We start from the raw sequence: 22,334 nt of genomic DNA on the forward strand, positions 1-22,334 counted from the left end.
TTCCCACATTTTATAAAATTATTTTAAAGTGTCTGTCGTGAACTGTTCCACACAGTTCACCATATAAAGATTACTTGACATTCACCACAGAGGTATTTAGCAAGTCTAAATAAGGTCAATTCTGATGTATTCAGTACCAGCTTCACTTACTGAGTAAGCGGTGTAACAGCTTATACAACCTTACACTTAATTTTGTCAAGGCATATAGCTAGTTCCTCTATCAGTGATTAGAGGCTTGTAACAATATTAGATGTAATAACTGTCACTCCTATATGAACACTTCAAATTGCATTCGTGCTTGAACAGGATTATTAATCCAACAGAGCTGCATCTTTGTACACAAAAAATGTTTATATTCTTGAAAATGTACACATTCAATCAGATTTAAAGATCGACAAAAGCATGACTGATTAAAGGAACTGCACTGTTGATACTATTCAGGAATATCTGAGGCTTAGTCAATAGGTGCTATACATCCACTTGCATTGTGTGTACGCGCAGCATCTGCTCAGTTGGTCAGCTTACTAAGTCTGAATCTTGGGATTTTCAATTGGTATCAAATGGAACCCAGGCTTCCTAAATTATCATTCTGTGACCTGCGGACCTAAAATAAAAATAAAAAGCACCTGTTTAACCCATAGGTATCATTGCTCTGTTTGCACACAACATCACTTTATATTAGAAACTAATACATCTGCTTTCACTGTCTTGCACCATACACCTGTTCCTCTCTTTGTAATTAGGTAACAGTGAATCCATCTATTATTTCAGAACATCCAGTTTCAAGGAACTTTAAAGTTATAGCTTATGGGGACTTGGAATAATGGACAAACATGTTCAAGGACTGTAATATGTAAAGAGATGTGGATCTATCTAATCCTTGCAGTATTTTCATACAAAGAGATTAGCTTCTACTTAACTTGGAATGGGATAAACTGATTCAATTTCCAGTAATATTACTTACTTCCTTCCATCAGTTTTTTTAGTTCTTGTATTATATCACTATACACACTGGTTAAAAGCTCCTCTTGGGATTTTGTTCCATCCAAGTAAACTAAGAAAGATGAAAGAAAAAGGTTTTGAGTTCAATGCCAGTTAACTGTAATAGCAGCTGGCAAAGCTTTCTGTATTCCTATGGGTGCTATCAAAACAGACAAAAAAATAAAAACCAGTAACAGTACCTCCCTTTTGTTCTTTTCCAGATTCATTTTACATGTTAAAAAATTAATTAAAAAGTACTGCAGTTAAGAATTAAGTTACAATTTTCTGTGGTATAGAAGTCTTCATAAGGGTAATGGTAATAACTTTAGGGCAGCAGAACAATGGAATCATTCAGCAGAAAGGCTCCTATGCAGAGAAAGGCCACAGGTTCTTCCTCAGCTTCAGGTTTTGAGCAAGTCAGGGAAGAGCACTGTGGTGCCCATCCTCACTGCACAGTAAGAAGCAAAGTGCTGACAAAGCAGCCACCTGAATTCTTGTTTCCTCTGGCCCCCACTCTGGAAGTAGTCAGTCCAAGAAGTAGTAAACTACTAGAAGTGCAAATATCAAACAAGCTCATGGCAGCACCCAATCAGATGGCCCAGCTTTTACACTGCTCATGCAAGACTGGTGATGTCTAGTGTGTACAGTCAGCACCTAGGAAGTGTCTTCAGTTTATTATAGGACTTCATGCAGGATTTAAGTTATAGTCAGAAGAATTCTGGCAGTGCATCATTCTTGGAAGCTTCCTATTTAGCCCACATGCACATGCAGACTTGCTTGTTAAATGGACTTGGTGAGCAGAACTTTTTTGTTTTTCAATTCTAGAGGACTTTTAAAATAATGGAAATTATGAAATTAAACCAACAAAAAGCTGAAGCTTACTGTCCAAGTGTCACAAAAACAACTGAAGAAAACCTTGTCCCATTAAAAAAAAAACCCAACCCAAAAAAAAACCCCAAACCCCCAAACTAACCAACACCCCCTGCCCCCAAAAAACCACCAAAAAAAAGGCCCCAACAATGGTAACAAAAAAAAAACCCAACTATAAAAACACAATCCAACAGAAACTGCACCAATGCCACACTTCAGCATTTCATGGTTTAAGGACAACATACCAATGTTACTTGCATTCTCTTCCAGTTCATTTTTGTATTTTAGATACATAGGCCATACGTGTCCATCGAAGTAACCTGGGGTATCTGCTGGCTGATAGACTCTGGTGCTGCACAAAAACATATTTGCTTTCTCATATAAGTTTTACATTTACCTCTAATGTCAGATGGTTTTAATAAGAGTATCTATCCAAAATTAAAGATGACTGGCAGACTGCATAACTTTTGGAACAAAGGGGGCTCTTCTGTTTTAATATAATCTGTGGTAAGAATTCTTGCTAACTTACCTATTTCTGCCAATCAAATTTAATGTAAAAGTTGTTTGTTTGTTTGTTTTTGTTTTGTTGTGTTTTGTTTGGGTTTGGTTTTATTTTGTTTGGTTGGGATTTTTTGTTAATAGAAAAAGGTATAAACATATAAATTAGGCTGCACTCAAAGTAGTACCCCAACAAATTGCTTTTTTATTGAGCAGACAGATTTCTCAAGTTTTAAATAACTAGTGTTTTTTGTCTAGTCACTTCCAGCCTGAACACTGAAGTCCGTTTAAAAGTAAGTCTAGTGAGAAACCAAGAAAAGTGGAATCAACCAAAGCAAGTTGAATTCCTTACTCAGCAGATTCTCACTTCATGCACATGCAATATTGCTCCAAGCACACAATATTGTTCCAAATTTAGAGGAAGTCAGACACTGACTCAGTAATCTGAATCAGATATATGGTACAACTAATGCATAGTCTAAAGAAAGCATACATAAACCCCATTTTAACAATAATAATGTAGCTGTATTCAACCAAGGATAAGACTGCTTAGTACTTCTTCTCATTTTAAACATGATTTAACTCCAATATGCAGTCAGTAATCTACGTGATTTACCCAGACAACAAATTTTCCTTTCCATGTTTGTAAAAAATACAATGTAGTAATTTCCCTGTGATCTAAAATGAAGAAAAGAAACAGAACAAAATAACACCACAACAAAACAAACAAGCAAACAAAAGCCTCCAAAACCCCAAGCAAAAAAAACCCCAACACAACAAAACCACAAACAACCACAAAACAAACCAAATAACCCACAAATCTCTGCATGCTTTTGTTAATATTAGTTAAATACTTGCACAGAGGACAGATGATCTGAATAGCTTACATTTGGCAAGCACCAAAGAAAAGCTAGTACAAAAGAATGACTCTAGGTTAGGGAGTACAGTGACCCTCTGTGAGCAGTGACTGAATTAATCTTACCTCCTTCTCCTTTTGCACTCTTCATAAGGAAGCGTCAAAAAATATCTTCGATTCCATAGTTCATTAAGTGGCCTAAGAACAATAACAATAGTAATACATATACTTCCCTCTTCCTTCTTAGGACAGCTTTTAATATTCCAGGTTACATATTACTGCTTACTCATAATTGTATAGAAGAAAGCCTTCAACAATCAAAATATAAACATCATCTGTATTTTTCAGATTGTCACATGGACTCTGCAGCTCTGTTGAAACACCTGAGCTTGCTGGGCTTTTCATCCAATTGCGAATACTTTTCACCAATTCATCCATATAGAGAGCATCAAGAACTAGACGAAAACAGAAAGTTAGGCACCACTTCAAAAAAGAAAAGTAAACAAGAGCCCCTAGGTACTGCTAGGTTAATCAGTAACAACAAAGTAATTTATATCCAAGGCCAAATGAAAAGGAACGGGACTACCCCAAATATTCTCTCTCACGCATATAAGCAGTTTTAGATTTGCAACTTAAGACACCCTGAAAATAAAGCTTTTGCCAAGACTGGGTGGATGTGGTTTCTCTGAATTCTGTGACGCGAGAAAGTGTGAGGACTCCCTTCACAGCCTTATTCTTGATGATAGAAGCTGCAGGTTTCTTGTTAAAACTTACTTACCATGAGACCTCCCCCCTTCTGTCAGTTGTCACTGACACAGGTGAAAAGAGCATGAGCTCCACTTTTTTCCCCCTTTTTTATTAGGTTTAGGTATTTGGAAGGTGAAGTTGGATGGACTGAAAGAAGGATGGCATACAAAGCAAAAAGCACAATGCAGCACCTGATTTAAGAAGATACTGAGCTAAGTACTGAATGGTAGAGAAAAGGAAGCCTTTGGGTAGCAAGCTCCTCTAAAATGTTTTCTCTTAAGAGCATCGTGAAACCCAGATATTTGAACCAGAACACCCAACTTATTCCTCCAGTTTCACATTCCGGTTTCATGAAGTTTAGAAAGTGAGCCAAAGACTGCATAACTAATAGGAGTAATTTTTCAGAGACAAAGTTTGGGTCAATCAACAACTATCAACAGAGATTAGCTAGTAGGCAACTTTTCTCAACTAGATGTAAGCTGTACCAAAGCACTGGCCAGATATGGCTCTGCATCCAGAAGTCTGCTAAGACTAAATTGGCACACTGAGCCAGCACTATGAACCTCAGAACACTTGGTCTCTATGCAAGATCTGACATGAAATAAAAGGCATCATGTTCAGTCACAAGTGTGACTGATTTGGAATATGAAAATGGAAAAGACTCAAGGGTATCCCAGGAGTTTGTTATTAAAGGAGGAAAAACAAAATCCATCATTACATAGAAAGTCTTATGCCAGTACTGCAAGCCAAGTCTTCACTGCACAGTACCACTTGCTACCACACCAGACACAAACACAGAAAGAAAAGATTAAAAAGAGGAAAGGAAAGGTAAAGCACTAGCTTGAGCTTTTTACTATTTCAGCAAATACTATTATGTATTTTGTGAGATGAAAGAAGAAAGGATTGCTCTGAAACAACCATTTATTTACTGCTTTGCCCAGAAGGGAAGTGGGGGCAAAAAGTGGAGAGAAAAGTCTCCAGGTTCAGCATGAAAGAATTTCAGTACAGCATTCAAAAGCAATGTATCAAAGACACTGACCATCATATAGCTTAAATCCACGTTCATCTGTTTCTACTTCAGACTCTGGCTGACAAGGGAAAAGATTTAAAATGAAAAAAGATTTTCAAGGCTGTTTTTATGACCACAAATACAGACATATACTTTTCAGTTACAAATATAAGAGTTACATACTTTTACATCCCAATTGATTATGCTTATCTTAAACCTTAAACCGCTATATGCAATGGTTAAACTGCAACAAAGTTTATTTAATCTAAAATAACAAATTCTTCAAATTATATCTTTAAGTTCATCAGAGCATTACTTCAGGAGAGCTTCTTTGCTTCCTTTAACAATCAACTCTAATATCAGTTTAAGAGATTTAGTATAAGGTTATCAAAGAAGACAGTAAAATTCTTTGTGCTGTGTACACTCAATGGTTCTGGCTGCTGAAAACTCAATTACCCCAATGCTCATTTACTTTCTTTGCCATGAAGTTAATGTTATTTTAAGCAGCATCAATTTTTAAAAGTTGATCAATAGGAGAACTGAAAAACAGAAGAAATGATACTAAAATCTACTCAGGCCTACCTTTACCTGTCAGATCTTTCCACCAATACTGTTACCTTAAAGAAGTCATCCTGAGAGATTATATCACACTTGGGAAGCATTTTCTTAAGCTTTTCTGCCAGCGTCGTTTTCCCCCCATTTGTTACACTGAGTTAGAAAACAGTAAAAATGGCATCAAGACAAAAGAAATATTCTGAACTTTTTATCTTCAGTACAAGCTCACACACACATTTCCATGTATGTGAAGACAGGATCCAAAACTCCCCAAATCTTTATTTACATTAAATACTCTCTCCCTTTATAAGTTTTACAGCAGGTTCCAACAGCTTTAAGACAATAAATCTAATAGCGCCAAGAAGGTTAGAGAGAGGTGGCACATAAGATCTCTAACAGAGACAGAACAAATTCTTCAGTTGGATGCCATGAGACAATTATGTATTGTTTATAAACACAACTCTCTTCAGAAATGGCATCACTTCATACTGAAAGCAACACTGGTCATGAGTTGTAAAGGAAATTTAATTTGCTAATACTTACCCTCCAAGGCCAATAACCAATACTCTCATAATTTGTTTTCTCTGTAGTTCTTCCTTTTCACTGTCAAAAATAGTCAATACAAACTCTTAATTCAGGAACAAGAAAAGCTGCTATTGTATTTAGAAATACCAGTTAGGGATAAGACTTCCTGTCCTTTTTTTTTATTTTCTCTTCTTTTTTTTCTTTTTGCAAAAGCACTATTAGAGCCTCAACTGCTTGTTTCAATGCTAACAAATGCCTTGCAGCATCCATAGCAAATAATACATTTCAATACATTTTACCTTAAACTCAGTTTTATTCATTTGTGGGGTAACTCTAAGAGATTCAGTTGTACTGGTATTAATACCACAGAAATCCCTAAGAAAAGCACGATCTTAAAACCTTTTATGTTATATAAAAAGCACTAGGTAAACATAAGCTGTGATGGCAAAACAAAAACCTTTTTAAAAAAAATTGACATGCTGAGGAGAAAGATGCTCTAAAAATTTCATTAAAGGTTACAACAAAGTATATTCAAAGCTTAATTAATCTGGAGTCATTAAAACTACTGTAAGGCAGTTTAAGCTTTTGTATCTGACATAGCACTGAGAGGTACTAGACAGTACCTGACCTTCTCCAGAAAAAAGATGATTGCTGAAACTTTGAAAAAGCCTACATCTGTCCACCTGTATCCCTGCCCTGTATTGCTGCCAGAAAAACAACCCTGAGGCTCCAACTGGCTGCACACCTTTAGCAGTCAAGAGCTGCTAGAAGACACATTCCTGTCTTTCCCTGACTATTTTTTTACCAGAACCTTCTTCTGGATTAGGTGTTTGCAAATTCTCCAGTTTCTTGCATGTATTGCCAGTATAGTGAACTATACTGGAAAACTACTCCAGCTGGAGAACAGTTCTGCAAAGCATGAGGGAGGGGAAGAATGTTAGTTTGCAGTTCAATAAATTCCCTCCAGTTTACAATCCAGTTACCTGTGAAGGTAGAAATGTTGCCTCTCCTGGCAGCAGCACTAGTATACAAAGTTTGTCAAAACCAGTTCAGTATTTCTGAAACACTGCATTCTGTTAGGACACTCACATTAATAACTACTTAATCACATGCAAACACCCTGTGTTTCTCACCTGCTCTGTCCTTCTAGGTCACATTTCAGAAGATAAGACCTATGACACCTATGACCTTGCAGGACTGAGTAGGTAACTGAGTTGCTTCTCCCCAACAAACAAGTATGTATTCTACATCAGAAAAAAACAAAACACAACAAAAAAAAAAAAAAAAAAAAAAAAAAAAAAAAAAAAAACAAAAAACCACAAACCAGACTGCTGCAGGGTATCAGCCTGAAAGTAAAACCCCATTATTTTTGTGAAAGTAAGTTTCAGACGTGCATATGAAATCTGAAATAATAGTATAATTTTGCATTTGGTGCAATGGTAGAAAGTTTACTGTTCCACAGTTCTGTGATGTGATGTCTGCACCATTCTTTTATACATTTTTTCTGTTAAAAAGGTTAAAGGAATATTGACTAGTCCACATCATCATCAGTATGATAGCCATTGCTCTGCAGTACTGCTGCATACCCACAGTAGTTGCATCTGGCAAGTTTTGCAAGTTAACATGTGAGGATTTTCTAGCAATATTGTAATTCTTGAGTTCAAAGAAGTATCACATGTTTATGGCATTGCTTATCTATTCAGAGAGTGCCAACAGATTAATTATTCTCAGGAACTGATGATAGTCTATTAAAAATACCCAAACAAATAAACAGACCATGCAAAAATCCCACCTCTTTTCTAAAAATCATCAACACGGTTTGTAGTTCTGAGGATTAGCCTTTGTCCCACAAAAAAAAAAAAAAAAAAAAGCAAGCTGTGTAACAAACTCAATAACGTCTGGACACATATGCTGAGCTCTGCACTCTAATTTACGTCGCAGTGTATATGAAAGTTAATCCCATTTTATGGCAAAGACCACCAATTCTTCCCTTCCCCCGAGTAATGTGTAATGTGTAATTACAGAGGCAAATTTGTAACCGTTCTAGCCAGACAAAAATCCTCAACTACTTTACGTGGGCTCAGTGTAGCATCTTAAAACAGAACTTAACCCCATGATGAACTTAACATAGAATTGTCATCACCCTGTTTTTAATGGCATAGCATGACAAAGCTCAAGCACACCGTTACAGCCGAAGCATGTTTTTCCTTCTGGGTACCAGGGTAGGAAATGTCCCTCCCAGTCACCAAACCCGGCCACCTGGACTGGCCAATGGGTAAAGGAGAGTGCGTTCCGGCCGCTGCAGAACCCCACACCTATCCTCACAGCTCGTAACACCTCCGGAGTCAACATGCAACTTCACCCACTGCATGAAGACACTTGCAGGGTACGCAGAAGAAACTCTCCCAGCCGATTGGCTTCCACGTACGCGGAGACCCTACCTCCCATGCCCAGCCACGAAACTGTCCAAGGCGCGCCTATCACCCAGACAGAGGCCCCCGCGCGCACGGGGCTCCTATCGCGCGCTCGAGACGGGATACCTCGCAACCCACCGGGGCCACCTCGCTGCTACCAACAGCCCTTTGGCCACGAAACCCGCCGCTTCCCCGCTCTCGCTGCGCGCCCTCATTGGCTGCCTCCGGAGGGCGCTTTCCGCCAGCCTCCTGCCCCTCCCGTGGCGTGACCCGCGGGGAAGGACTAGAGCAGAGGAAGACTAGAGCAAAGGGAGGGCGGCAGCAAGGGGCGGGCCGCAGCCTCACGCGCGCGGGGATTGGCCGGCTAAGGCCTGAGACTGCGTAAGTGCCGGCGGCCGCCGCTCGGGGCAGCCGCTCGTGGCACCCATCCTTCCTTCTCCCCTTTACTCCGCCCGCCTTTCCTTCCTTCCTCCCTCCCTCCCTCAGCCCGGCGCTGGCCGCTGTGCACTGTGCTCGGAGTTCGCTCTGGTCTTTCGCCGCCGTCCGTCCTGCCCGGCACCGCGGGCCCATTCGCCGCCCTGCTGCTTCCCCAGCCGCAGTCATGTCCAAGCCGCCACCTAAACCAGCCAAGCCAGGTAAGGGAGAGTGCCGGCGGCTCGGCTCGCCGTTTCCTGACAAGCCTCACCGGCCGCGCCCACCGGACGAAGTCGGTGCTGGGCACGGAGCAGCCCTATGCCTACTGACACGTGGACGGTTTGCGAATCCGGTTTGAGCTGTCAGAGGGTGGAGAGTGGCCGGGGGGGAATGGAACAGGGGCGCCTCTGCATTCATTTCTTCTCCCTGCCGCCATTAACCTTAGTGCCGCTTGCTCGGTGTGGGCACGCGGGGCTGCCTCTTCCGCGGTTCAAGAGCCAGAGGCCCCGCTCGAAGGAGCGCTCCGTGCGCAGGCTTCGACTGTGGGTGGGATCTTGCACCTGCTCTAGCTCGGAAGAAGCTTCCAGAATGCCCTCGGGCTAAAGTCGTGGCCTGGGGGCAGGGCCTCCAGTGTCACGGGCTTGTGCAAAGGCCCCTCGGCCCAACTTTCCTGCTCTGACGCGTGGTCTAGGCCTAGGAGCCACTGTGCCTTACAGTGCAAAACTTGATGGTGTGCCTAGCCAGCGGCTGCTATTGAAAGGAACACCTTTTAACCTGTTAATATATTAACAGGCATTGAAATACTCCGGGGTTTGCCTTGTGATTGCTTGGGTTAGCAATATATTGATGCAGTTTTATGGTATAGTCCTGTGCTACGGTCATGTTCTTCCATGACTTCCACTGCTTCCCCTTGTAAGACTCTTAAGTAGTCAAACTTGCAAAGTGTCCTTCAGCATTCTAGTGTGAATGTTTGTTGCCCCTTCTAGTTCATTTAATGACTGATGTATAAATTTTTGCTCCTGAACTCCTTTCAGATAAGTTAATTTCAATAAATTGATACCAGTCACAGATTTTTCTAGAAGTATGTTGAAAAAACTTTGGAAGTTGCAGAGTGTTAAATCTAGCAATGAAATGGCACCTTTCAGTTAAACATTATTCTGCCGGACTTTAAGCCATTAGGGTTAGGATCTTGGTTTTTTTAAATAAGTAACTGATCTGGAAGATATAGTTCCTATGTGTCATGTTCACATATCTTGCATTATGAAAGGTTAAATTGTTAGCATTTAAAAGTTCATTGTGAATGTAATTAATAGGTAGCAGTAGTTGGTGTCTCCTGAAATACGATTATCTGATCTGTAAATACTTCAGACTTCTACACTTAGTAACATTCATAGGCTTTAGAAATATTTAAACACATAACCTAGTTGAATAGTGTAACTAGGCTGCTTATAAAAAAGTTCTTATTTTCAAGTCAAGTAAACAGAGCCCCAATTTAGACAATTTAAACCATCAGTCTCAACCTACCCACAGAAGCAAAATCTGTTAAAGATCACTGAATGTAGAATTTCATCCTTGAAGCAATGTTCTCTGCCATGCAGTTTGCTAAGCCTCTTTGAAATCTGCTTACTTGAAAGAAATAACAGTAGTAGAAGTACTGCTTTTGTAAATTCTTGGTGAAAACGTCTACTGTAGAAACCTGCAGGTTTGTGGAAGGCTGTGGCATCACTCTTAACAGCCAAATACATAAGAAGAGTAGATTATTTTCCAATGAGGTTGGTAACTCAGTCTTCTGATTTGCAAAAGATGAGTTAAATTTAACCAAAGATTGTCAAGGAGTTAGAGGCTTTAGCCCTGTGTAACCTGCATGAGCTGTTATGGCTAATACTGGTGTCTCTTAACTAGATTGTTGGGGTGTGGTTTTGTAGCATGCTTGATCGGTTAAAATGCAGATTGCTGTCAAAACGGACAGGTACCCTCCCCTTTCCACACCTCCACTATCCCCTTTCCAATCCATTTAGTGACAAGAGAAGCTGAATGGGTGCTCTGACTTCTTATGTTATGCTTAACGACCTTGCTGAGCTGGTTTACCGCGTGAGTGCTTGACACAGCAAAAGGAAATGGATAGAAATAATCGTCTGAAGAAGGAAGAGGAAGTGTATAAGACTCTTGGTAGTGGCATTCAGGGCTGATTAATGGTTGTTTTTTTTTTAAGAGAGAAAGCCTTATGGAGGCTGTTACAGTGAATTTTTCCCAAAGCATTTTCAGGAATGGACTGTCTTACAGCATGTTTAAAGACATTTCTGTAGTTGTTCTGTTCTATCAATTATGCTTGTGGTATTGTAATTACATCTCACAGGGTAACCAATTTTAAAATGGGCTGCATGTGGTCAAACAGTAGCTTCAGCAGCATAAATCTGCCTCCTTTCATGCCTTTTAGTTTGCAGTTTGTGGAATCTTAGTGCATTTGGTCAAGCTGCGTTAATTTTTCTTCATTATTACCAAGTGTCGAGGCTATAAGATGGGCTTACTGTGTCAGGGGAGAGCAAACCGACGTGCCTTTCTGTTGAATTGTTACAGTTTAAGACAGATGAAGACAATACAAGACTTCAGTTGCTGTAGCCTTTGCCTTTGAGTTGGGGGGGGGAGGGGAAGATGCAGGCTAGATAGAGATGGAAGGAGATATAGCAGGTAACAGGGAAGTGAAAATATTTTGTGAAATAAATACTCCTCTTTAAAACAGTGTTCACTGTTCATCACAATTGGACATTAGAGTTCAATAGCTAGATAATGCTTTAAGAAATGGGGGGAATGTGGTGCAAAGGAAGAAAAACTAATGAGCTGTAACATTAAATGTGGTTTTGGTGTAAATATGTTTTAGAATATCACCTGGTAATGTTTGTCAACACTTGAGCCGGTATTTTGGGTTCTGTAATTAGCCCTTGAGTAAGGTGTCATGACTATTTTTAGAGGCTTTAGAAGGGTTTTAATTTCTAGTGTTTTGAGACTTCTTTGAAGTCTTTAAGCAACTGCCTAGCTTTGCTCTTCTCCTGGGGCTCTGTATTAGTATTGTTTTCTTGTGTGTTTTCTATCAAGACTCACTGTCAAAGATACAAGTAGGGGAGATGAAATTGAACATAGCAGAAACTTTTTTTTCCCTGTCAGAGTGTTGTCAGTATTTTAACGCCAGCCAGCAACCAAGCACCACACAGTCAATTACTACTTCCTGCTCCCAGTGGGATGAGGAAGAGAACTGGGGCGGGGCTGAAATAAGAATGGTTGAATAGCTAATGAAAAGCTATTTTACTGTTATTTATTTTACTATTATTATTGTATTTTAACTATTAGAAAAAGAAATAAAATTCAAGAAAAGACAATGATGCATAATGCAGTTGCTCGCCACCCTCTGAGCAGTGGTCAGCCCTTCCCAGTCAGCTCTGCACAGTTTATGTACTGAGCATTATCTTCTGTGGTATGGAATATCCCTTTGTCTAATTTGGGTCAGCTGTCCTGAGTGTGTCCACTCCCAGCTTCTTGTGCACCTGCTTGCTGTCAGAGCATGGGAAACTGAAAAAAAACTTAACTTGGGATAAGGACCAACCTAAAATATCAGTGTGTTATCACACTGAGCATAAAGCTCAACACTCTACCAGCTCAATCCCAGCTGAAACCAGGATAATATCCACCTTTTATTCTATACCATTTACATCATGCCCAGGTCCCACACTGCCCAGTAGTTCCCGATTCATCACTAATACCTTTCTTGTTTCTTAATACTTGCACACATACCATTCCTGTAGTCTGTGGGTATAAAGTGTCTGTCCATGTGTTACAACGGTCTGTTCAATTGGCAGAGCAGAATCAGGCTTTGGTATGGTGCAGCAGGCAGCTGCGTTGGGTGCAGCTGAGGGGTGGTGTGTGGTGTTGGATTGTTACATGCTGAAGTAATTTTTTGTTCCATCATTACTGCACCTGTGCTCATGTTTAGCAAAGTTAGTTCTTCATTTAAGTGGTCCTTACTGTAGTACTGTTGATACAGCGTACAACAATTAAAGTAATGATGACATAGAGTGGCAGGGTTATATCAAATCACTGGCTATTCTCACCAAAAATCAAATGCCCTTTTGGTATGCATTGGACTTCCGCACCACCCACCAAGTGCACCCAGATCCTAGAGCAAAACTGATCTGACTAATGGATTTGCTTTGGCCCAAGGCAGGAATAATCCAAACTGGTTTTCCTAGTATGTTTTTTGTGCACTGCAGGTACTTCATCCCTTTCTGCAGTATGTAAAAGTTCTTATTGGGCAGGACCAGCTTCTTTTACAGATCCTCTAAGTGTTGACTAATCCTTGAGCACAAGCCCTATGAGGAGAGGCTGAGGGAGCTGGGATTGTTTAGCCTGGAAAAGAGGAGGCTCAGGGGAGACCTTATTGCTGTCTACAACTACCTGAAGGGTGGTCTCTTCTCCCAGGCAACTAGCACAAGAGGACACAGTCTCAAGCTGCACTAGGGAAAGTTTAGGCTGGAGGTGAGGAGAAAGTTCTTCATTGAGAGAGTCGTTAGCCATTGGAATGGGCTGCCCAGGGAGGTGGTGGAGTCACCATCCCTGGAGGTATTCAAGAGGGGATTGGACGTGGCACTTGGTGCCATGGTTTAGTCATGAGGTCTGTGGTGACCGGTGGACTTGATGATCTTTGAGGTCTCTTCCAACCTTGGTGATTCTGTGATCAGGAAGCATTTGTTAAATGGGAATTGCAGTGTTTGAAGGTTCCAGCCTTCCATTGTTCTCAATGTAGTCTTTAACAATCCATTGTATTGTTCATTTTTCCCAGAGGCTGGTGCATGATAAGGGGATATGATATAGGGGTTGTGTTCCATCTTTCAAAAAAATGTATTGATGTCTCCAAATTACATTATTCTTTGTGTAACTCAAACTTGTTAAACACGCTGTGTCAGATGTTACTTTTTTACAAAAGTTACTTACTTGGCTTCTAGTAGCTGTCTGCTTGAACAGTGCTCGCTGTCTTAAAGGAGGTTGTAGTCAGTAGGGAGAAGATACCAGTATCCACCTTGCAAGTGACAGGTTGAGAGGAAATGGCCTCGAGTTATGCTGGGGGAAGTTTAAAGTCACTGAAAGAGTTTTCAAACACTGAAATAGGCTCCCCAGGGAGATGGTTTGACTCAGTGATCTTAAAGGCCTTTGTCAGCTGAAGCAATTACATGATTCCATGCATCTGTCTATATATAGATAGATGAGAGGAAGACAGGGCAGTGGAGGTGTAATGGGTTGGGGCAGACCCCTTCCCCACCATGCGCAGAAATAACGGCTCAGACAGATTGCAAAAGTGGTGGAGAGTTTAAATGGAGAGCAGTGAGTGTGTACAAAAAAAAAAAGAAGCATAGTGACAAGAAAGAGACCCAAAATAGACCCAGAAAGATCCCAACCCCACCTGAGGGTGCACCCAAAACCCCCCAGGGCTCCTCCTTCCCCCCCTTACTGCTAGGCTAGTCTCAGCTGGCCAGATCTGAGACTGCCCATCCCCCCCCCTTCCCCCTCCACCGTGGCCTTGGGCCTAATCAGGTCCATGGCCGGGAGATCTCTCCCCCAGAGAAGAAAGAGAAGAGGAAGTGCCAGACCCCGACGCAAAATTTATAGTGGTGCAAGGGATTATGGTAGAAATACATAATTTCCTGTGTCCACCGACTGGGCTGAACTTCTGGACACAGGAAACACCCCTGTAGCAGAGGGCACCCAGCCCAAACTATGACAGGAGCCACCCCTTATTTCATACCATAATCCCTGCACCCAAACATATCTTCAAATCAGAAAGCTTCTGATGACATGTCTGGCGAAGTCTGTATCTTCATCTGGGCATCCACCCAAATAGTCTCTCATTCAGGCTCAAGTGTCTATCCATTCCAGTTCTTCTTTCTTCATCTAATGGAACATCCCAGCGATGCAGAGTTCACTCTTCTGCGGTGCAAGTTCTCCATGGATTCATTGGACATCCTGGTCACCTGGAAAAGCCTCACAACTTCTCAGCCAAGCCTTTATTCTCATACTCGGCGGCATATTCTCCACCCCTGGGGCAAGCCAGTTGGAACAACCCAGCTCCACGACTGCCTTTTTCCGATCCATCCAGGGTGCCGCAACCAACCGCTTCCATCCACAGTCCGAAACTGCACGGATGTGTCAGAGGCACTCTGCCCCCCCACTGGGCGCTCGCGTACCGAGGCATGACAGCATCTGGCTGCACAACCCCCCAGAATAGGGGAGGGCCTGCGCCACAGTCCACTGAGAAGGGAGATGGAACCAGGCGCTCGGCACCGTTTTCGGAACTCATCCGAAAATTGGGGAAAGAGATCAGAGCCGGCCCTACTGCAGCCCAAGTGCATGGCCAGGGCCACCGCCGCCGCTCCTCCGAGCGCACAGCTGGGCCCGCCGCCGCCACCACTCGGCATACAGCAGGGCTCCGCCCACCTCTGCCGCCGCAGCACAGAATCAAAATCACCTCCACCCCTCGGACACTCAAACGGCTTCCCCAGCGAAAGCCATAAGTACGTTCTCAGAGCCCTTGAAAACGGCTTTCCAGCTGGGGTCCCCATCCACCCCCCAGGGTTTCGGGAGCTGGCTCGGCTGCTCGCAGCGGCTGGCTCTATCTCCGAGACCCGGTAACTGGGGGAGAGGTCTCCTGGCCATGGACCTGATTAGGCCGAAGGCCACGGGGGGATGGGCAGTCTCAGATCTGGCCAGCTGAGACTAGCCTAGCAGTATGGGGGGGAAGGAGGAGCCCTGGGGGTTTTGGGTGCACCCTCAGGTGGGGTCGGGGTCTTTCTGGGTCTGTTTTGGTCTCTTTCTTGTCACTATGTTTCTTTTTTGTACACTCTCACTGTTCTCTATTTAAACTTTCCATCAATTTGCAATCTGTTTGTTCGAGTCGTTATTTTTGCACGTGGTGGGGAGGGGATTCATCCCAATCTATTACAGGAGGATGTCTACCTTGACTTCAGCAAAGCTTTCAACACTGTCTCCCACAGCATCCTCGTAAGCAAGTGTAGGAAGGGTAGGTTAGATGAACAGACAGTGGGATTGATTTAAAGCTGGCTGAAAGGTAGAGCTCAGAAGGTTCTGGCCAGTGACACAGTCTAGTTGGCCTGTAACTGTCGAAAAGCATGTATGGACTCCCTTGTTGGTGAAGCAGGAATCGTTTACTGGTACAGAAAAGCAGCTTATATAGGAAAAATCAAGCAGGGTAAGCAATTCCCTGACATTCTTGCATCACTGCTGCTAATTGAGTTTTCTCCTTTGATATGCAGCTGTCCATTGTTATCTTCATCCCCTATCAGGTTGATCTTCTCCAGCATGAAGGCAAGTGTCCTCCTGTCTCGCACTTCAGGTTGTTTACCATGGTCAGCTCTTCTTTACCATCAAGCCATCCTTCCAGTATCAGTGGCCTGTTGTTCTTTCTTGTCCTGAAACCTTCCATTGATACTTTCTGCTTTCCTACATGTAACAAGTGGTGTTCTCCAGGTGTCAGTACTGGGCCCAGTCCTGTTCAGTGTGTTCATTGATGAGCTGGATGAGGGAACAGAGTGTATGCTCCGTAAGCTTGCTGATGATACAAAACTGGGAGGGGTGGCTGACACAGCAGAAGGATGTGCTACCATCCAGTGTGACCAGGACAGTTGGACAGGGACAAACCTAATGAAGTTCAACAAGGGCAAGTGTAGGGTACTAACCTAGGGAGGAATAATCCTATGTATCGGTACAAATTGAGGGCTGACCTACTGGAAAACAACTTGGGGGGGGGGGGAGCGGGGGCGGGCGGGGAATAGCTCTGTGGGATTCTTAATAAACAACTAGATGACCTTGAGCCAGTAACGTGCAGTTGTATCCAGGAAGGCCAATGATGCCCTGGGATACATCAAGAAGTATGCAACAAGCAGGTTGAGGGAAGTTGTTCTCCCCTTCTACTCTGCCCTGGTGGGGCCTCTACTGGAGTAATAAGTCCAGTTCTGGGCTCCCCAGTTCAAGAAGGACAAGGAACAGTTAGGGTACAGCAAAGGGCAGCAAAGAAGATTAGGTGATGAAAATGTCTCTCTTAAAGGGTGAGGGACTTGGAGCTTTTTCGACTGGAGGAAGAATTTTACCAGTGCTTAGAAATATCTGAAGTGTGGGCATCAAAACAATAGGACCAGTCTTTCTTTCAGTGGTGCCCAGTGAGGGGGAACTTCGTTACATTGAGGGTGTTGAGCCCTGAAATAGGCTGCCCAGGGAGGTGGTGGAGTCCCCATTTCTTGAGTCATTCAAAACCTGCCTGGATGCATTCCTGTGCAACCTGGTCTAGGTCAGCCTTCTCTGACAGGGAAGTTGGATTAGGTGGTCTGCAGAGGTCCCTTCCAAATGCACTTTTCTCTACTGCAAGCTGTTGGGGCCATAAACAACTTCTATATGAGTGAAGGCATTCTTTGTATTTGCAAAGATAAAGTTGGTAAGAAGTAGAAAATGACAGCATTAAACTGTACTGGTCAAAATCAATATGTGAAATTTTGTTCATGTGCATCTTCTGTAAGAATATCCTTAGTTCTGCTTTCCTGTAGACAAAAGGTTGTTACTTTCACTCCAGATACTGGCTGGTATATTTTGTGATTTTTTTTTTTTTTTTTACTGGGCTGCCTTAGCTTCTCACTTACACTGGCACCAGTCTACACTTTGCATTCCTTTAAACATGTCCCTAAAGAGATTGAAAGGTTTTTTGTTTAATACACTCCCCTGCTTCCTCCCCTCTGATTTGTATGCCCTGTGTTCCCCTTTCTAATAGGCAGTACTTTGAAGTGGAAGATGGTTCTCTAAGGGTGGGGACTGCACTTTTTCTTGGCGTCAGTTGTGGCAATACTTAAATGCTGTGTGCCTCTGTGTAAGGTCTTAGGAGCTTCTGTTTACTGAAGCAAGCTGCAAGCATATCAAAGTTATTCTGATTTGCAGTCTGCCTTTGTCACTTCAATATTGGTGGTGTGCACTGCCAGGTTGCACAATTCCTTGGCAGGTTCTCAGGCCAATATTGAGAAAACAGGGACACTGTCCTTTTGCTATCACATGCACTTTCTTTGTGGTCAGGCAGAAGATGCCTCTCACTTCCTTTGGAGAATTAAGCTGAACATCAAGTGCACCTGAAGGATGACCAAGGGCTCAGGTCCAGCCAACATGGATTTAGGAAGGGCAGGTCCTGCCTCTCCAACTTGATCTCCTTGTATGATCAGGTGATCAGTCTGGTGGACGTGGGGAGGCCTGTGGATGTGGTCTACCTGGACTTCAGCAAGGCCTTTGACACTGTCCCCCACAGTAAACTGCTGGCTAAGCTGTCAGCTCATGGCTTGGACCACAACACTCTGTTGGGTTAGGAACTGGCTGGAGGGCTGAGCCCAGAGAGTGGTGGTGAATGGTGCCACATCCAGTTGGCAGCCAGTCATCAGTGGCATCCCCCAGGGATCAGTACTGGGCCCCATCCTCTTGAACATCTTCATTGATGGTCTGGATGAGGGGGTTGAGTCAGTCATCAGCAAATTTGCAGATGACACCAAGTTAGGAGCAGATGTTGGTCAGTTAGAGGGTAGAAAGGCTCTGCAGAGGGACCTCAACCGGCTGGACAGCTGGGCGGAATCCAATGGGATGGCATTCAACAGGTCCAAGTGCCGGGTGCTGTACTTTGGCCACAGCAACCCCATGCAGTGCTACAGGCTGGGGTCAGAGTGGCTGGAGAGCTCCCAAACAGAGAGGGACCTGGGGGTGCTGATTGACAGCCACCTAAACATGAGCCAGCAGTGTGCCCAGGTGGCCAAGAAGGCCAATGGCATCCTGGCCTGTATTAGGAATAGTGTGGCCAGCAGGAGCAGGGAGGTCATTGTGCCCCTGTACTCTGCATTGGTTAGGCCACACCTTGAGTACTGTGTCCAGTCCTGGGCCCCACAGTTTAGGAAGGACATCAAGACACTTGATTGTGTCCAGAGAAGGGCAACAAGGCTAGGGAGAGGCCTTGAGCACAAGCCCTATGAGGAGAGGCTGAGGGAGCTGGGATTGTTTAGCCTAGAGAAGAGGAGGCTCAGGGGTGACCTCATTGCCCTCTACAACTACCTGAAAGGTGGTTGTAGCCAGGAAGGGGTTGGTCTCTTCTCCCAGGCAACCAGCACCAGAACAAGGGGACACAGTCTCAAGCTGCGCCAGGGGAGGTTTAGGCTGGAGGTGAGGAGAAAGTTCTTCACCGAGCGAGTCATTTGTCATTGGAATTGGAATTGGAATGGGCTGCCCAGGGAGGTGGTGGAGTCACCGTCCCTGGAGGTGTTCAAGAGGAGATTGGATGTGGCACTTGGTACCATGGTCTAGTCGTGAGGTCTGTGGAGACAGGTTGGACTTGATGATCCTTGAGGTCTCTTCCAACCTTAGTGATACTTTGAAAATTTGTATTTCTAGCTATGTATGTTCTGGGAGGAGACTCTAAAACCACCATAGACCCTGAAGCATGAAAACTGTCCTTTTCTTCCTTACATTCCAGTTCTTAATCATATTTTCTCTGGGTTTTTTTTTTTTTTTGAGCCATTTCTCACTGAAGATTTAAATTAGTTGTTTCTTATCAGGTTGGTGCTAAAGAGAATACCCAATTCTCAACAGCTGTTGTGCAGCCTGAAGGAGGAGGATGTCTGATGACAGCCCAGGATTTTAGTTGATAGACATGAAGTTTTCTAATTTTTCCATAGATGACTGTGGCCAATCCTGATTTTCTGGAGCACAGGGATTGTCCTCTTTTTTGTATTCTAGGCACTAACAATGCTTTTTGACAGCCAGTGAGTCTATTGATCTCTGGCAGTTTAGGCTGGGTGCCTTGAGTTGCTGCTACATAGGTTAGTCTTTCACTTCCTCTTTCTTCCCTCAGTGCTGTCGTGGGAGATGCTCCCTATTGGGTAATGGGGGAGTTATCTCAAGGCCTCTTAGGCCTGGCTAGGCCTAATGCCAGGAGGAGAAGGGAGAGGGGCGTTCTCAAACCTGGCCAGCTGAGACTAGGCTAGCCAGAGTGGTAGAGGGTGGAGGCAGGGAGGGGACGGAAGAGCCCTGGGGGTTTTGGGTATACCCTCAGGTGTGGAAAAAGGAAATGTTAGGAGGCTTTTGGGTGCACTGTAGGGGACTCTGTGTGCTTTGGGTTTCTTTTGTCACTGTGCTTGTAGCTTTCTGTAAAACACTACTTGCTTTTCCATTTAAACTTTCCATAACTTCTGCAATCCATTTGTGTGAGTGTCATTCTTTTGCCCCTTTCAGTGGCAAGAGAGGATCTGGCTGGCCTCAAACCGGGACATGATCTAAACTATGTTATTTATTCTGATTTTTATGCTACCCTGGAGCTGCTCATTCCAAATCTAGCTAATGAAAGGTCATGATTTGTAGAAGCATTTGTGATGCATGTTTGCATCAGTGAGAGTTAGTTGTCTATGACAGGCAAGCAAGGTGTGTAATTCTAGCAAAAGATAGTCCACTGGGATCCAGCCTTAGTAGCTCCTGTGAACATTGGCTTACTGACCTGATTATTTTTTTTAACTAAAAGAAATGGCTCTTGCACCAAGTATTGGGTGGTTTTTCTGTTTTGTTGGCATGTTCTGTTTCGTTTGTTGCTGGGTTTGGGGTTTTTTTTGGTCATTTGTTGTTTGTTTTGTCTAGGAAGCAGTATGAATTGGTAGATTCTAAAATTACTTTCCTTCCCCTTTAGTGATGGAAATTCAGCCTAAGTGAAATACCTAAATGAGTAATAATGTGTAGGGGTGGGTCTTTTTAATTTTTTTTTGTTTGTTTGTTTGTTTTTCAATGAGTGAAAGCAAGTAAGAGGAAAGCAGAGAATGGTTTGAGGGTAAGTTGAATAAAAGAGGTTTTTTTAATTCTAATGTCTAAGGAGGTATTGGGAAGCTGGGGTAAAAACAGAAAGGAAGAGTGTGTGGGGGTGTAGGAAATTGTCACCGTTAAACAGTAACTCCCTGTTGCGAAAGCACTAGAAATAAACTTCAAAACTGCCAGAGGAAACAAAAAGCTTCTAGTCTAAAGAATTTTTTTTAAGTATTTTTTTATTATTTTGTATTACAAAGTACAGTAATGATCTCATTTCTGTTCAGTACGTATCAAAAGCTGCATTTTAAAGATGTTACTGACTACACCTTTGTTTCTTTACTTTTATACATTTAGCTGGGAAAGGGTCATGTTAGAAATCTGATTTGCCTGTTTCTTTTGCTCATAAAAGCAGAAGCTCATAGGAAAAGTTACTGAGACTAATTTGAGGACTGTAATGTTAGCCCGGTCTAGTAAAGCTGTTTGTTTGATGTTGGTTAGAGAGACTTGTTAATTTGACTCCTTTATCCTGTTTTTTACTGGGGTAGATTTTTGTGGGTTAGAGTTTGTATGCTAAAAATACCTGTTGTGTCTGTTTAGTATGTGTAATAAGTTCTTTGTTTCTCAGATACTTGTTTTGCAGATGTTTAATGCAAATTCCACAAGAGAAAAGACAGCCTTGTGGCTGAAGTGTAGGCTTTAAAAGAATATTTAAATTTCTCCCTGTGTTTAGAAAAACATTTACTGTTGGACATGTCACTGCACTGTGCCTTCATTTCCTATGTTTTGAAAAGGGGTAGTCCTTTCATTACTTGTGCTAAGAGCAAAGTCATTAATAATACTTGCCTAATGCTTCCAAATCTTGAAAAGGTACATGCATCTTTGGTGTTCTAGTTATTTTGTTTCTAGAAGTACATGGTAGGGAGGTGCAGTCAGTCAGTTTTGAAAAACTAATTCACCCTACATGAGTCCCAATGTTGTGATTTGTAGTGGAGAGGTGGTAGTAAAGGGAAGCATGAGAGGTTCTTGGGCACTAACTTAATGCTTGTTCCAAAGGACACCAGCCAATGTAAGCAAGCTTAAGTCTGCATGCCGAGGGATGGGCATTGCTAGATAGAAGTACTTAAGAGTATTTGCAAGTACTCAGGTGCCTAGTGAAATACAGTTTGTCGGTATTTGCAGAACAGGAATCCAAATTTTATGTTCCCTTTGCATGTTTATATTTTGTTGCCTCACCAAGTGCTGGAATTGTGTTGCTTGTGCTTCTTAAATGCAGCAACATAACCAAGCTTAATGTCTGTTTATCAAGAAATATTTAAAAGTTTGTGACTAATCATGTAGAAGTTAAACACTAATCAAGTGCTGTAAATGTAACATTAACCAGGCCCTCAATCAAGCGCAGTAAATGTAACATTAACCAGGCCCTGAAGTCTGTACTTTGTATTGCATCACAGGAAAATGCTTTAGAACGTGTTGTGCTGTGTGTGACACCACAATTTGACATCTGAGGAAGTAACTGTTTCAGTCGTATAGAATTGAGAAAAAACAACCCACAACCAAACAACAAAATGAACAACCCCACCTTAAATTTAAAATGTGCAAC

General features: G+C 42.7%; 2 protein-coding genes across 2 annotated transcripts in view; one reads left to right on the plus strand and one right to left on the minus strand.

Moving 5' to 3' along the window:
• Positions 1–19: 19 nt before the first annotated feature.
• NMRK1 (nicotinamide riboside kinase 1) lies at positions 20–6,216 on the minus strand. The gene is made up of 8 exons (XM_054178045.1): positions 6,060–6,216; positions 5,579–5,669; positions 4,992–5,040; positions 3,492–3,660; positions 3,332–3,403; positions 2,097–2,203; positions 965–1,054; positions 20–604 (listed from the first exon to the last, which is right to left on the minus strand). The coding sequence occupies exons 1-8, from the start codon at positions 6,086–6,088 to the stop codon at positions 585–587; spliced, it is 627 nt and encodes a 208-aa protein (XP_054034020.1). The 5' UTR covers positions 6,089–6,216; the 3' UTR covers positions 20–584.
• Positions 6,217–8,965: 2,749 nt separating this feature from the next.
• The window catches only part of OSTF1 (osteoclast stimulating factor 1), a 33,539-nt gene continuing 20,170 nt past the window's right edge, over positions 8,966–22,334 (plus strand). Inside the window, exon 1 of the mRNA XM_054178836.1 lies at positions 8,966–9,090. Within this exon, the coding sequence (XP_054034811.1) occupies positions 9,057–9,090 (34 nt within the window). The 5' untranslated portion in view covers positions 8,966–9,056. The remainder of the gene's footprint in view (positions 9,091–22,334) is intronic.

This window comes from Dryobates pubescens, chromosome Z (assembly GCF_014839835.1).
Source record: "Dryobates pubescens isolate bDryPub1 chromosome Z, bDryPub1.pri, whole genome shotgun sequence".
NCBI lineage: Eukaryota > Metazoa > Chordata > Aves > Piciformes > Picidae > Dryobates > Dryobates pubescens.

Bases quoted from the DNA above. Each gene is read 5' to 3' on its own strand.
- NMRK1 (XM_054178045.1), bottom strand. From the start codon at position 6,088: ATGAGAGTATTGGTTATTGGCCTTGGAGG. The intron at 2,204-3,331 runs GTAAGATTAATT...GTTTTTGTGCAG, and splicing joins GAGTGCAAAAGGAGAAGGAG to CACCAGAGTCTATCAGCCAG. The intron at 605-964 runs GTAAGTAATATT...TTTTTATTTTAG, and splicing joins AAAAAAACTGATGGAAGGAA to GTCCGCAGGTCACAGAATGA.